General features: G+C 36.0%; 4 protein-coding genes across 4 annotated transcripts; all 4 read left to right on the top strand.

Moving 5' to 3' along the window:
- Positions 1–1,491: 1,491 nt before the first annotated feature.
- Positions 1,492–2,026, top strand: LOC118761457 (pre-B-cell leukemia transcription factor 1-like). The gene has a single exon (XM_036499353.1). The coding sequence runs from the start codon at positions 1,591–1,593 to the stop codon at positions 2,014–2,016; it is 426 nt and encodes a 141-aa protein (XP_036355246.1). The 5' UTR covers positions 1,492–1,590; the 3' UTR covers positions 2,017–2,026.
- Positions 2,027–2,553: 527 nt separating this feature from the next.
- LOC118761458 (N-terminal kinase-like protein) lies at positions 2,554–3,513 on the top strand. The gene is made up of 3 exons (XM_036499354.1): positions 2,554–2,644; positions 2,700–2,816; positions 2,847–3,513. Exons 1-3 carry the CDS (start codon positions 2,594–2,596, stop codon positions 3,060–3,062), a joined length of 384 nt encoding a protein of 127 aa, XP_036355247.1. The 5' UTR covers positions 2,554–2,593; the 3' UTR covers positions 3,063–3,513.
- Positions 3,514–9,506: 5,993 nt separating this feature from the next.
- LOC118761454 (pre-B-cell leukemia transcription factor 1-like) lies at positions 9,507–9,866 on the top strand. The gene has a single exon (XM_036499346.1). The coding sequence runs from the start codon at positions 9,507–9,509 to the stop codon at positions 9,864–9,866; it is 360 nt and encodes a 119-aa protein (XP_036355239.1).
- Positions 9,867–10,468: 602 nt separating this feature from the next.
- Positions 10,469–13,302, top strand: LOC115229803 (N-terminal kinase-like protein). Its single transcript, XM_029800094.1, has 4 exons — positions 10,469–10,559; positions 10,616–10,732; positions 10,763–10,974; positions 13,164–13,302. The coding sequence occupies exons 1-4, from the start codon at positions 10,509–10,511 to the stop codon at positions 13,300–13,302; spliced, it is 519 nt and encodes a 172-aa protein (XP_029655954.1). The 5' UTR covers positions 10,469–10,508.
- Positions 13,303–15,767: the final 2,465 nt, after the last annotated feature.

Raw genomic sequence — 15,767 nt, 5'->3', positions numbered from 1 at the left:
CGCAGCTATTTCAGTGTCAGTACAGAGTTGATGATTCGAGGCCTTGAAAATATACAAAGAATAAAGACATGCCAGTAAAAACGTGGGTCGATGTGCGGTTTATTTGGTTTGAGAATTGGTTTTTAAAAAGGGATTGTCCAGATATCCTGAATTGACGAGTAAACATAAGTTAGTGTCATAACTTTCTTCAAAAATCTAGATATTAAAATTATCTTTCGATCTCTAGTTTAGAGCTGTCGTAATAAAATGTTAAACGTCATAGCAATATGAGTAGATTACTTAAGCAAGTATTAAACAAGAATCTGGGGAGTTTTATTGCTGTAAATGAGATATCAAGAGTGCATTCATAGATCCAAAATTGGAAAATAGTCCACGCAAATCTTTCAGGAGATCTCGTTTAGTGTGATTTAAAAAACCACATTTTCCTTGTCTGTGAAGTACTGACTGTTTAAACAATTTAAAACTTGAATTTCCACGTTTTTTATTTTGTTAAAAAACAAGTAATCAAGTCAATGATCCATTTAATATGTCTGGAACTGTAGACTAAAAAGACCGCTCTCTCGACTATCATTGTTTCGATAGCCTGTAAGTAGCCCGTATTTTGCATTCATAAAATATACCCTGCTGAGATCAAGATTGGGTTGCCTGGTTATAGACTCCAGCTGTGGAATATTATTGATTTTTTATTTTTAATCTTATTTTATGATACATTTATTTTTAATTTAAAAGTCTGAATTGAGTGACTGTAATTGGATTACATTTACAAGCAACTTTTTTTGCATTTAATATTTGTATAAAAATTATTTTTATCGTAATATTTAAATTGTTATATTAATTAATATAAATAAAATTTATTTGAAACAATTTTAAAGTTGTTAATCAATGGATGCAGGGCGAACCACCCAGCACAACCTCCAATACCCCGAATTCAACACATTTAATGATCTAATTAAGCTTATTCTCTCCTCCCTCCCCACAGGATTGAGCGACAACGAGAGACAGACTCGGTTTATTATCCCAAATCACACATTTAGCTATGACTCACTCTCCAGACACCCATACAAGCCATATCTGTTCGAACTATTCGTTGAAATAAAACAAAATATTGGTAATTACTACTAATCAATGGCCCCATTACGAGTCCTATTTAACGATTGTAGCCTGCTGACAGCACTAATTACCTCCTCATTCATTCTAGACTATTCGGACAACCCAGAAAGGAGAGAAGAACCACCAATCGAGGACTCCGGGGACCCGAATGTGAGTGAACTCCTCCGTCTAGATGGAATGCTGTTGGCCAAAGGGATAATATCCCCAACCGAGTCCTCCTTCTGCCAGGAAACAGTCTCCTACGAGCCTCCGATCGAGAACCCCGAGTATTTCAACCTTGTGGAGATCCTCAAGACGATTTATCGTAGTGAGCTTGGGAAATATAACCAAGTTGGGTCATTTTTTGTATCGAAGGGGCGGGAAAGTTTTTGTGGTGCCGTGGTTTCACTTTTGACGGAACAGAGCAATCTCCGGCCTATTTCTGCGGAGGAAATTCAGTCGTTTGTGTCGAAAGTTCAGAAATTTTTTTTGCCGATCGAAATGCAGTTGAAACAGCAGATTTGTGAGGCTTTGATGGTTTTTTGTTCGCGGACACTCGACGCGAGGTTTGCCCGGCCTGTCATTCCAAGACGTAAGCGGCGGAACTTCAACAAGGAGGCGACAGATGTGTTGAATGAGTACTTCCACAGCAATCTGACCAATCCTTACCCAGATGAGGAGGCCAAGCTCGCCTTGTCCAAGAAATGTGGTATTTCAGTGTCACAGGTGAGTGTGGGTGGGATAGTGCAGGTGTCTAATTGGTTTGGAAATAAGCGAATTCGGTTTAAGAAGAACGTGATGAAGCATGGAGCTACTCATCAGCCTGTTCAGAAGAAGCAGACATCTCCTGGACAGCAAATGATGTATGGGTACAATAATGAGTACCCTTCCTCATCGTATATGGACTATCATCAGAGAGGATTCTGAGTTAACTCTAATTTTGTTCATATTATGCCAGTAGTTACAATTTAGTGTATTTGGATGGGCTAATAAGTTGTGGTATTACATATGTTTATATGTGACTATTTAAGTGGTGGTTTTGAGTCTATTGAGTTGTTTTGAAGGAAGAGGAATGATTTTGGTTTGTTTCTCTTCTTTGAGACTAATTAGGTGGATATTAAATAGTCACAATTTACAAAAAACTGCATTAATTTTCTCTTTAGAAAATAAAATTAGATTAATTAAGAATGGGATGAAATTTCAATAAAGTTGTTTTATATAATTAAAATAATATTTAAAATTTTGAACTTGTTATGTGGTCTTCTTTGTTCTGGAAATCAAACAGATTAATAAACTATGAAATCCAAGAACAAATTTACGACAATGAAAGCCAAATGTTTTCACTTCATAAAGGACTCCATAAAGTACTATCCAAATGTCCTCAGGTTAGACATCGAAAGAAGACGTATCCATTTTTATTTGTCACCTGAACAAACTCCTCCCGAAATGGTCATTCTCGTTCTTTACCAACTAGAGGGATAAGGCGCAGCTCAGTGTTGAGAAAATGAAGACTTTGAGACACCCGTCTATTCTGAACTACAATGAAGGAATGGAGGTAATTCATATTTTATTTTTAATAAATTATAATTAATTTTTTATTTGTTTTTTAGTCTGATAATAAAATATATGTCGTTACTGAGTTTGTTGTGCCATTAAAGCAGTATATTCGACACCTCGATCGGGCTCACTTAAATAACTTTATTTGCTGTGGTTTTTCCCGCCTTATTGTATTATTCAAATTTTTAATCATTTTACAGAATTTGTTGATTTTTTTGAACGAGACTCACCTTTTGGCACACAACAACGTCTGTCTGGACTGTGTATTTGTCAACAATGCTGGGGACTGGAGAATTGGCGGGCTTGAGTATATGACACACGTCAACGAGTCGACACGAGTAATTGATCTTGGAGGGAAAAGTTTAAAAATCAATACTTTTCCGCGGGAAATTAAAAATAAAATAATTAAAAGGTAATTTGGCGCCATTTATTTTAGTTCGATTGATTTATTTTGCGCGGGAATTTTGCTGTGGGAAATTTATAACGAGAAAAGTGTGCGAGAATTGGCTGAGTTGTATACTTTGAACAAGGTCCTTTAAATTTTGAGACATTAGTTTCCCGCCAAATTGCAACGTGACTTTGATATTCTCGTTTGTTTAGAAAAAGGCGGGAAAAGAAGGGCGGGAGAAGTGTTGTGTGCATTAACTCAGTCAAATCACTTTTTGGACTGCCCGTACGTCCGAGAGATTGACTTTCTTGACGAAATATTGGTATTTTGTGGCAATATTCCAGATTAGAGGTGATTCTGAGAAAAAGGACTTTTTTCAAAAACTTGAGAAAGCCAAGTTCCCCGTGTCTGTGTGTCAGTATAAAATATTTCCCGCCCTACTTGACGTTGTTGAGTTCTGCAAAGTAGAAATTTGTGTCATCAATTTGTTTTTCGAGGTTGAATCGGGTTGATGCAAAATATAGATTTCTGGAACATTCTCAGCAGAGAAATACCGCCAAATTGTGGTTCCCGCCATAATTAGATTTCTTAAAATGACAAATCGATTTGTACGTCATAAAATGTTATCGAGGGTGTGATTTGTTGGGGACATTTCTAGGCTGAGGAGTACTCCCCGAAATTGGACTCCAAAGTAGTCAATCAAGAAATATTTCCCGCGCTTTGTCAGGGTTTCCACGATAACGAGCCTCGTATAAGAGAGATAACCGTCAAAGTTGTGTGGTGACTAACATTTAGTCATTTGAACACTTTGCAGTCCATTTGAATAAAACCAACTTGAAGGGACTGTTGACCACTCTGGGTAGTCTTCAGCAGAATGACCTCGTGCCGGGCATTAGGGCGAATTGTGCCATTTGTGTGAGCAAGATATCGCCTTATTTGGATGTGAAGAGTCGCCAGAGTGTGTTGATTCCCATGTTTATTCGGGCAATGATGGACTCATTTCCCGGCAGTCGTGAGGCAGGAATCATGTCACTGGCGTGGACTATGAAGTACTATCTCCGGACAGACATAGCCACACGAGTGATGCCCGCCCTGTGCCACTGTCTCGTCGATCCAGTCAAGTTAGTCCGGGATCAGGTTAGGAGTGTGTGCTGACCAGGCAATAAGTACATTGGAGGAATATCTTCTAAAAATGAAAGAAACTTCTGAGTGTGATCGCCTGGCTGATGATTGGGGTTGATTAGTGGGAGATATATTTTAGATACAACGGCTAAGGAAGATCATCAGAACAGTGTTCTAATGGGGGTTAAATGGGTTGATATGGTGACGGATATGTTTACAAAACGGTTGAAGGGGACTGATTTGAGTGAGTGTTGGGAGGAGACAGAAGAGGTGTGTGGTGTATAGGAATATATTAGGGGGATGTGCCTAATAAAGAAGTTGTGAGTGACACTCATTGTCCAGATACTGGTTGTGAGTATTTGGTTACGTCTCCCTTACAAGAGGAGTCAGTGGAGGGGACCTTAAATGTGCAGAGTGAAAGCTACGGATGGGATTTATCTGATGTTAAGATATCTCCCGATGAAACGTTTATTGAAATGAAATTTCCCCCTCGGAAAGAAGTTACAGAGAATCTTGTAACGGAGAAAAAGATTCGACGAGTGGGTGCACGGCGTGTTTAAAATGACATTATTAGGAAGATTATTGTATTTTTAAATTTTTTTATTATTTTTGTTGCCTTTATACCAACAAAGTAACGAGACAATTTGTAAATTATGACAAATTCGAGATTATACAATAACTACAGCTTTATTGGTAGTGTTAGTTCCCTCAAAACTGAAGTTTTATAAGGCAGATTTAGATCAAAATCAATTTAAAAAAACAATTAGTTAATTTATTGCCCGTTTTCCTTTTTAATAAATTTAAGTCAAAAATCGTGAAATTTTTTTAATAATTCAGTATTCTTCTCTATTCTTCTCTAAAAATATTCTTCTCTAACCGATTAAAAGAATCTTGCGCGCTTAAAAATTATTTAAAGCCCTGGTCAAAAAATTTTTCAAGCCAGACATTTGAAATTTCGAAAGTGTTAAAACCAATATTTGAATCCACATATAAAGCGATTTTCTTTATGAAGGACTAGATATTCGGACCGTATCCTTTCTTAGTTCCAAGTTTAAATTTCTCACAATAAAGCATTGAATTTTCATTGATGTTTATAGGTCATTGTTCAAGAAAAGATACCATCGTTTTGATATTCGCGAAATCATGCCATTACTAGTCTTTTATTTTTTGATTATCTGTCTTTCAAATAATCTCTTCTTCAATGTCAATTTAGCAATCCTTAATTTTGTTTCGTAGCTAATAACCATCACAATAAAAGTATAAATAGACGCGCAAATCTGTGAGTGTTTTATTTTTAGAAAATTAGTAGTTATACCCAAAAAGAAAATACTTATTGCCGAATAGGCATGACATCATCCTCAGATAAGACGCTTTTAACCAAGATACAAATAATAAAAGGAGAGCAGAAGTCAACAGCAATGTGATGTAAAACTCGTTTAAATACAAAGAATTTATTCCAGGCTCACATGCCTTGATCATTTGACCACAGTAGGAAGGGAAAAAATGTCCAAGTACGATCTTCTTACGGGTTAGAATATTTTAATACAGTCCTTATAATTTTATTTGTTTCATCATTGGTAATTTATGAAATTGTGAAACACGGTTCCAACCACGTATATCCCTGTTTTTTTAATTGACTGTAATTTCCCTAAACAGTTTTATATAACAAACAAAAATCGTTCACAATCAAACTCGTAAAGACAAGCAACAAAGAATATCGAAATCTCGGAAATGACAAAGTGTAAGTAATGTTAGAGTTATATTAATAATTAATGAGTAGATACATCTCTACATTCTTCGACGATATTTTCCGGGATAACGTCACTAAGAAAATTTTTAAATTGGTTCAATCTGCACATTTCTTCACAACCTTTAAAATTTGTAAAATATGAAAAATTCAAACAACCAGGCAATTTGATTATCTTTATGTCGGACTCGTTCTGTCGAAAAATAAGCTTTACGTACCACTGTCCGTTCATAGAATGTAACTCGACAAGGAGACAAGATGCAAAATTGGTTTGAACAATCTCCAAGACATTTATCGATCCCAAAAGAGCCCATAAGGTGGAATCATGCTAATGTGAATTATTTGAATAACATACACCAGAATACATCATTGCCTTCTGTGGCCTAGTCTCATTGTTGTGAATAATTCTTTCCATTGACTCGATTATTGTCTTCCAAAGTTCTCCTTGAAATGAATATTTAAAATTCTGACCTCCTTTCAGCCTGATCATTGATCTATTACTATAAACAAGTCTGCAAATCCTATTCGTAAGATTTTCCATCTTGTTCATCACACACTCAGAACACCAACCCGGAAGTGTAAGATTTTCAGCTTTCTACCCAATTTTAAAAATCAAAATTACATCGCATATAAGATTATCGTAAGTCTGAAGGAAATTAACTAAAGTAAAATTTTTGAATCCCGTCAATGTTGAAAGTTGAATTCGGAAATCCTTTTTAATATATATTGAACATTACTTTGTATTCATTATATAATTTGTTCAAATCTGGGTCAAGATTTTTTAACATAGCTTTATATGCAGGACAGTAGGCTTCGAAACTAATAATCTAAAATATACAAATCCATTACATAATCCAAGTTAAACGGAATTGTGCGGACTGGAATTGGACTCCACGGGGTTTTAAAATCCATGATATCAGTTTTAGGAGTAGGAAAAAGGCCTTCCAGAGTGGCCATTGCACTGCTTATTGCCCGATCACTGTCAGATGATAGGATCTTTATGTCTTTTTTAAAATATCTTTCAAAAAATGGATATCGACTTCTTAGGTATTGACCCAGATTATACTGCATTTCAACACCCCTCTAAAATTGATTGATTATACATCCAAAGAAATATTAAACTTGTGTTAGCTGATACACGCCGTTTGTCCAGTGATGTTTATGTACATTTGTAGGGAAATAATAGGCGGGACTGCGAGCCCCATGTCGATATACCTTTTAAAATTGTTAGATCTTATAGAGTTACAATGCTAACGAATTTGAAAGTACTGTTTTCACTAATCACAAATGCGAAAAATAGAAATAAATGTGTCATCGGTCGAATATATGATTGCATATGAAAATTAAATATTTTATTTTAAACACCAAAAATAAGTAATAATAAAAACTAAGTATTATAAAAATAAACTAACAAATAAATTGAAAAATTTCGATTTAAAATTAAAAAAACCTGCATTCAAATGAATCTAAAAATAGCTAAAAACCCTGAGGAATTTTTAACTTAAATTTCGATAATCTAATTTCTTGGAACCAAAAATATTTGTCCTATTTAAAATTAATCTAACTATTTTTTTTCCTAAAATAAAATGTTACTAACAATACACCCATATAACTAATTTAAACTACAAATAATAAAACCAAAAAAACTCGGTGGCACACATTCGTCCTATTCCGAAACCAGGGAGACCAAAAGACAACCCGGAGTCCTACAGGCCAATATCTCTCCTCTGTGTCCTATCAAAAGTTCTGAAAAAACTTATACTCAACCAAATCAAACAATATCTCCAGGATTTGGATTTTCAACATGGATTTAAATGTGGTAAATCAACCACTTCACACCTTGTCACTTTGACGAACTTCATCTCAGGTGCCCTATCTGCCAAATAACCAAAAAACAGTTATATGCTCAGTAGATATCAATAAGGCTTTTGACTCCGTTCCCAGGAAAATACTGACCAGGAAAATACTTTAGCGAAATTCACCCAAAACTGAAAAAGTGGCTAGCTAACTTCCTCAGCGGCCGAAAAGGCAGGATCCAACAAAACAATACAAGATCGATGTCAAGATATTTTCCAAACGGAGTCCCTCAAGGCTCACCCCTTTCGCCAGCTCTTTTTAACTTATTCTTATCGGACCTCCCGCTGCCAAACGACAAAGACTCAATCGTACTATCATACGCTGACGATATTGTGATTGCTACTCGGAGCCGTGAGGTTAACACGGCAAGTTCAAAACTGCAGAACTACCTCCACAATCTCGAATGTTGGCTTTCGATAAATCGACTATCAACGAGTTCTGAAAAATCAGTCACAACGCTTCTGACTTCAGCAAGGAAGCTTGGGAAAACGGTGGTGAATTTATATCTAACAACATGGAAATCCCCTTCAAAAAATCCGTGACTTACGGTAGTCATATGTGTTTCCCAACAAGTTGAAAATGTTACAACTAGCTGCATGAAGAAACTGAACATCTTAAAAGTGTTTCTCCAAAATACAAACAATAAATCAGTTTCCCCACACGCCAATCAATCTACCGGCAATACATCGAACCCTCAATTAGTTATGCTTGTGGGGCGTGGGGAGGGTTTGTCAGTGAAACGAACCGCGAAAAAATCAAAAAACTCAAGAAGATTTTGGAAAGCACTAAAAGGACCTAATGAACATCTATCTATCGCCTCATTTAAAGAAATCTTAGGAAGAAACAATGGGGCTAAAAATCCTAAAATTCCACTACCGCGCCCTCATAGAAATTGTGTCGGGACAAGAAAGCAGCACCGGGCAAAGATGAGGACCCTCCTCAGAGAAGCCGGAATCACCCGATTCATTAGTTCTATGTTTTGGACGGTGATCTTGGTTATAATAAAAAACTCGGTCGAAAAAATCCAACCAAAATATTTTAACTTTGACCTTAAAACTTATATAATAAGCCGATCAGATGCAGTTGGCATCGTTGATCTCCCACTGGCGTCTAATGGTTTGCTCCTGGAGAATGAAGCCGTCCGTATCAGCTTGTGAGACAGACACGGTTTATTATCCAAATCACCATTTAGCTACGACTCACTCTCCAGACACCCATACAAGCCATATCTGTTCGAACTATTCGTTGAAATAAAAAAAATATTGGTAATTACTACTAATCAATGGCCCCATTACGAGTCCTATTTAACGATTGTAGCCTGCTGACAGCACTAATTACCTCCTCATTCATTCTAGACTATTCGGACAACCCAGAAAGGAGAGAAGAACCACCAATCGAGGACTCCGGGGACCCGAATGTGAGTGAACTCCTCCGTCTAGATGGAATGCTGTTGGCCAAAGGGATAATATCCCCAACCGAGTCCTCCTTCTGCCAGGAAACAGTCTCCTACGAGCCTCCGATCGAGAACCCCGAGTATTTCAACCTTGTGGAGATCCTCAAGACGATTTATCGTAGTGAGCTTGGGAAATATAACCAAGTTGGTCATTTTTTGTATCGAAGGGGCGGGAAAGTTTTTGTGGTGCCGTGGTTTCACTTTTGACGGAACAGAGCAATCTCCGGCCTATTTCTGCGGAGGAAATTCAGTCGTTTGTGTCGAAAGTTCAGAAATTTTTTTTGCCGATCGAAATGCAGTTGAAACAGCAGATTTGTGAGGCTTTGATGGTTTTTTGTTCGCGGACACTCGACGCGAGGTTTGCCCGGCCTGTCATTCCAAGACGTAAGCGGCGGAACTTCAACAAGGAGGCGACAGATGTGTTGAATGAGTACTTCCACAGCAATCTGACCAATCCTTACCCAGATGAGGAGGCCAAGCTCGCCTTGTCCAAGAAATGTGGTATTTCAGTGTCCCAGGTGAGTGTGGGTGGGATAGTGCAGGTGTCTAATTGGTTTGGAAATAAGCGAATTCGGTTTAAGAAGAACGTGATGAAGCATGGAGCTACTCATCAGCCTGTTCAAAGAAGCAGACATCTCCTGGACAGCAAATGATGTATGGGTACAATAATGAGTACCCTTCCTCATCGTATATGGACTATCATCAGAGAGGATTCTGAGTTAACTCTAATTTTGTTCATATTATGCCAGTAGTTACAATTTAGTGTATTTGGATGGGCTAATAAGTTGTGGTATTACATATGTTTATATGTGACTATTTAAGTGGTGGTTTTGAGTCTATTGAGTTGTTTTGAAGGAGAGGAATGATTTTGGTTTGTTTCTCTTCTTTGAGACTACTATTAGGTGGATATTAAATAGTCACAATTTACAAAAAACTGCATTAATTTTCTCTTTAGAAAATTAAATTAGATTAATTAAGAATGGGATGAAATTTCAATAAAGTTGTTTTATATAATTAAAATAATATTTTAAATTTTGAACTTGTTATGTGGTCTTCTTTGTTCTGGAAATCAAACAGATTAATAAACTATGAAATCCAAGAACAAATTTACGACAATGAAAGCCAAATGTTTTCACTTCATAAAGGACTCCATAAAGTACTATCCAAATGTCCTCAGGTAGACATCGAAAGAAGACGTATCCATTTTTATTTGTCACCTGAACAAACTCACTCCCGAAATGGTCATTCTCGTCTTTACCAACTAGAGGGATAAGGCGCAGCTCAGTGTTGAGAAAATGAAGACTTTGAGACACCCGTCTATTCTGAACTACAATGAAGGAATGGAGGTAATTCATATTTTATATTTTAATAAATTATAATTAATTTTTTATTTGTTTTTTAGTCTGATAATAAAATATATGTCGTTACTGAGTTTGTTGTGCCATTAAAGCAGTATATTCGACAACTCGATCGGGCTCACTTAAATAACTTTATTTGCTGTGGTTTTTCCCGCCTTATTGTATTATTCAAATTTTTAATCATTTTACAGAATTTGTTGATTTTTTTGAACGAGACTCACCTTTTGGCACACAACAACGTCTGTCTGGACTGTGTATTTGTCAACAATGCTGGGGACTGGAGAATTGGCGGGCTTGAGTATATGACACACGTCAACGAGTCGACACGAGTAATTGATCTTGGAGGGAAAAGTTTAAAAATCAATACTTTTCCGCGGGAAATTAAAAATAAAATAATTAAAAGGTAATTTGGCGCCATTTATTTTAGTTCGATTGATTTATTTTGCGCGGGAGTTTTGTTGTGGGAAATTTATAACGAGAAAAGTGTGCGAGAATTGGCTGAGTTGTATATTTTGAACAAGGTCCTTTAAATTTTGAGACATTAGTTTCCCGCCAAATTGCAACGTGACTTTGATATTCTCGTTTGTTTAGAAAAAGGCGGGAAAAGAAGGGCGGGAGAAGTGTTGTGTGCATTAACTCAGTCAAATCACTTCCTGGACTGCCCGTACGTCCGAGAGATTGACTTTCTTGACGAAATATTGGTATTTTGTGGCAATATTCCAGATTAGAGGTGATTCTGAGAAAAAGGACTTTTTTCAAAAACTTGAGAAAGCCAAGTTCCCCGTGTCTGTGTGTCAGTATAAAATATTTCCCGCCCTACTTGACGTTGTTGAGTTCTGCAAAGTAGAAATTTGTGTCATCAATTTGTTTTTCGAGGTTGAATCGGGTTGATGCAAAATATAGATTTCTGGAACATTCTCAGCAGAGAAATACCGCCAAATTGTGGTTCCCGCCATAATTAGATTTCTTAAAATGACAATCGATTTGTACGTCATAAAATGTATCGAGGGTGTGATTTGTTGGGGACATTTCTAGGCTGAGGAGTACTCCCCGAAATTGGACTCCAAAGTAGTCAATCAAGAAATATTTCCCGCGCTTTGTCAGGGTTTCCACGATAACGAGCCTCGTATAAGAGAGATAACCGTCAAAGTTGTGTGGTGACTAACATTTAGTCATTTGAACACTTTGCAGTCCATTTGAATAAAACCAACTTGAAGGGACTGTTGACCACTCTGGGTAGTCTTCAGCAGAATGACCTCGTGCCGGGCATTAGGGCGAATTGTGCCATTTGTGTGAGCAAGATATCGCCTTATTTGGATGTGAAGAGTCGACAGAGTGTGTTGATTCCCATGTTTATTCGGGCAATGATGGACTCATTTCCCGGCAGTCGTGAGGCAGGAATCATGTCACTGGCGTGGACTATGAAGTACTATCTCCGGACAGACATAGCCACACGAGTGATGCCCGCCCTGTGCCACTGTCTTGTCGATCCAGTCAAGTTAGTCCGGGATCAGGTTAGGAGTGTGTGCTGACCAGGCAATAAGTACATTGGATGAATATCTTTTAAAAATGAAAGAAACTTCTGAGTGTGATCGTCTGGCTGATGATTGGGGTTGATTAGTGGGAGATATATTTTAGATACAACGGCTAAGGAAGATCATCAGAACAGTGTTCTAATGGGGGTTAAATGGGTTGATATGGTGACGGATATGTTTACCAAACGGTTGAAGGGGACTGATTTGAGTGAGTGTTGGGAGGAGACAGAAGAGGTGTGTGGTGTATAGGAATATATTAGGGGGATGTGCCTAATAAAGAAGTTGTGAGTGACACTCATTGTCCAGATACTGGTTGTGAGTATTTGGTTACGTCTCCCTTACAAGAGGAGTCAGTGGAGGGGACCTTAAATGTGCAGAGTGAAAGCTACGGATGGGATTTATCTGATGTTAAGATATCTCCCGATGAAACGTTTATTGAAATGAAATTTCCCCCTCGGAAAGAAGTTACAGAGAATCTTGTAACGGAGAAAAAGATTCGACGAGTGGGTGCACGGCGTGTTTAAAATGACATTATTAGGAAGATTATTGTATTTTTAAATTTTTTTATTATTTTTGTTGCCTTTATACCAACAAAGTAACGAGACAATTTGTAAATTATGACAAATTCGAGATTATACAATAACTACAGCTTTATGGTAGTGTTAGTTCCCTCAAAACTGAAGTTTTATAAGGCAGATTTAGATCAAAATCAATTTAAAAAACAATTAGTTAATTTATTGCCCGTTTTCCTTTTTAATAAATTTAAGTCAAAAATCGTGAATTTTTTTAATAATTCAGTATTCTTCTCTAAAAATATTCTTCTCTAACCGATTAAAAGAATCTTGCGCGCTTAAAATTTATTTAAAGCCCTGGTCATATCGCTTTAAAAATTTTTCAAGCCAGCCATTTGAAATTTCGAAAGTGTTAAAACCAATATTTGAATCCACATATAAAGCGATTTTCTTTATGAAGGACTGGATATTCGGACCGTATCCTTTCTTAGTTCCAAGTTTAAATTTCTCACAATAAAGCATTGAATTTTCATTGATGTTTATAGGTCATTGTTCAAGAAAAGATACCATCGTTTTGATATTCGCGAAATCATGCCATTACTAGTCTTGTATTTTTTGATTATCTGTCTTTCAAATAATCTCTTCTTCAATGTCAATTTAGCAATCCTTAATTTTGTTTCGTAGCTAATAACCATCACAATAAAAGTATAAATAGACGCGCAAATCTGTGAGTGTTTTATTTTTAGAAAATTAGTAGTTATACCCAAAAAGAAAATACTTATTGCCGAATAGGCATGACATCATCCTCAGATAAGACGCTTTTAACCAAGATACAAATAATAAAAGGAGAGCAGAAGTCAACAGCAATGTGATGTAAAACTCGTTTAAATACAAAGAATTTATTCCAGGCTCACATGCCTTGATCATTTGACCACAGTAGGAAGGGAAAAAATGTCCAAGTACGATCTTCTTACGGGTTAGAATATTTTAATACAGTCCTTATAATTTTATTTGTTTCATCATTGGTAATTTATGAAATTGTGAAACACGGTTCCAACCACGTATATCCCTGTTTTTTTAATTGACTGTAATTTCCCTAAACAGTTTTATATAACAAACAAAAATCGTTCACAATCAAACTCGTAAAGACAAGCAACAAAGAATATCGAAATCTCGGAAATGACAAAGTGTAAGTAATGTTAGAGTTATATTAATAATTAATGAGTAGATACATCTCTACATTCTTCGACGATATTTTCCGGGATAACGTCACTAAGAAAATTTTTAAATTGGTTCAATCTGCACATTTCTTCACAACCTTTAAAATTTGTAAAATATGAAAAATTCAAACAACCAGGCAATTTGATTATCTTTATGTCGGACTCGTTCTGTCGAAAAATAAGCTTTACGTACCACTGTCCGTTCATAGAATGTAACTCGACAAGGAGACAAGATGCAAAATTGGTTTGAACAATCTCCAAGACATTTATCGATCCCAAAAGAGCCCATAAGGTGGAATCATGCTAATGTGAATTATTTGAATAACATACACCAGAATACATCATTGCCTTCTGTGGCCTAGTCTCATTGTTGTGAATAATTCTTTCCATTGACTCGATTATTGTCTTCCAAAGTTCTCCTTGAAATGAATATTTAAAATTCTGACCTCCTTTCAGCCTGATCATTGATCTATTACTATAAACAAGTCTGCAAATCCTATTCGTAAGATTTTCCATCTTGTTCATCACACACTCAGAACACCAACCCGGAAGTGTAAGATTTTCAGCTTTCTACCCAATTTTAAAAATCAAAATTACATCGCATATAAGATTATCGTAAGTCTGAAGGAAATTAACTAAAGTAAAATTTTTGAATCCCGTCAATGTTGAAAGTTGAATTCGGAAATCCTTTTTAATATATATTGAACATTACTTTGTATTCATTATATAATTTGTTCAAATCTGGGTCAAGATTTTTTAACATAGCTTTATATGCAGGACAGTAGGCTTCGAAACTAATAATCTAAAATATACAAATCCATTACATAATCCAAGTTAGACGGAATTGTGCGGACTGGAATTGGACTCCACGGGGTTTTAAAATCCATGATATCAGTTTTAGGAGTAGGAAAAAGGCCTTCCAGAGTGGCCATTGCACTGCTTATTGCCCGATCACTGTCAGATGATAGGATCTTTATGTCTTTTTTAAAATATCTTTCAAAAAATGGATATCGACTTCTTAGGTATTGACCCAGATTATACTGCATTTCAACACCCCTCTAAAATTGATTGATTATACATCCAAAGAAATATTAAACTTGTGTTAGCTGATACACGCCGTTTGTCCAGTGATGTTTATGTACATTTGTAGGGAAATAATAGGCGGGACTGCGAGCCCCATGTCGATATACCTTTTAAAATTGTTAGATCTTATAGAGTTACAATGCTAACGAATTTGAAAGTACTGTTTTCACTAATCACAAATGCGAAAAATAGAAATAAATGTGTCATCGGTCGAATATATGATTGCATATGAAAATTAAATATTTTATTTTAAACACCAAAAATAAGTAATAATAAAAACTAAGTATTATAAAAATAAACTAACAAATAAATTGAAAAATTTCGATTTAAAATTAAAAAAACCTGCATTCAAATGAATCTAAAAATAGCTAAAAACCCTGAGGAATTTTTAACTTAAATTTCGATAATCTAATTTCTTGGAACCAAAAATATTTGTCCTATTTAAAATTAATCTAACTATTTTTATTTTCCTAAAATAAAATGTTACTAACAATACACCCATATAACTAATTTAACAACTACAAATAATAAAAAACCAAAAAACTCGGTGGCACACATTCGTCCTATTCCGAAACCAGGGAGACCAAAAGACAACCCGGAGTCCTACAGGCCAATATCTCTCCTCTGTGTCCTATCAAAAGTTCTGAAAAAACTTATACTCAACCAAATCAAACAATATCTCCAGGATTTGGATTTTCAACATGGATTTAAATGTGGTAAATCAACCACTTCACACCTTGTCACTTTGACGAACTTCATTTCAGGTGGACTATCTGCCAAACAGTATAACCAAAAAACGGTTATGTGCTCAGTAGATATCCATAAGGCTTTTGACTCCGTTCCCAG

This window comes from Octopus sinensis, unplaced genomic scaffold (assembly GCF_006345805.1).
Source record: "Octopus sinensis unplaced genomic scaffold, ASM634580v1 Contig13674, whole genome shotgun sequence".
NCBI classification, from domain to species: domain Eukaryota; kingdom Metazoa; phylum Mollusca; class Cephalopoda; order Octopoda; family Octopodidae; genus Octopus; species Octopus sinensis.
The sequence above is the reverse complement of the archived record's forward strand: the minus strand, read 5'-3'. Positions and strand labels throughout refer to the sequence as shown.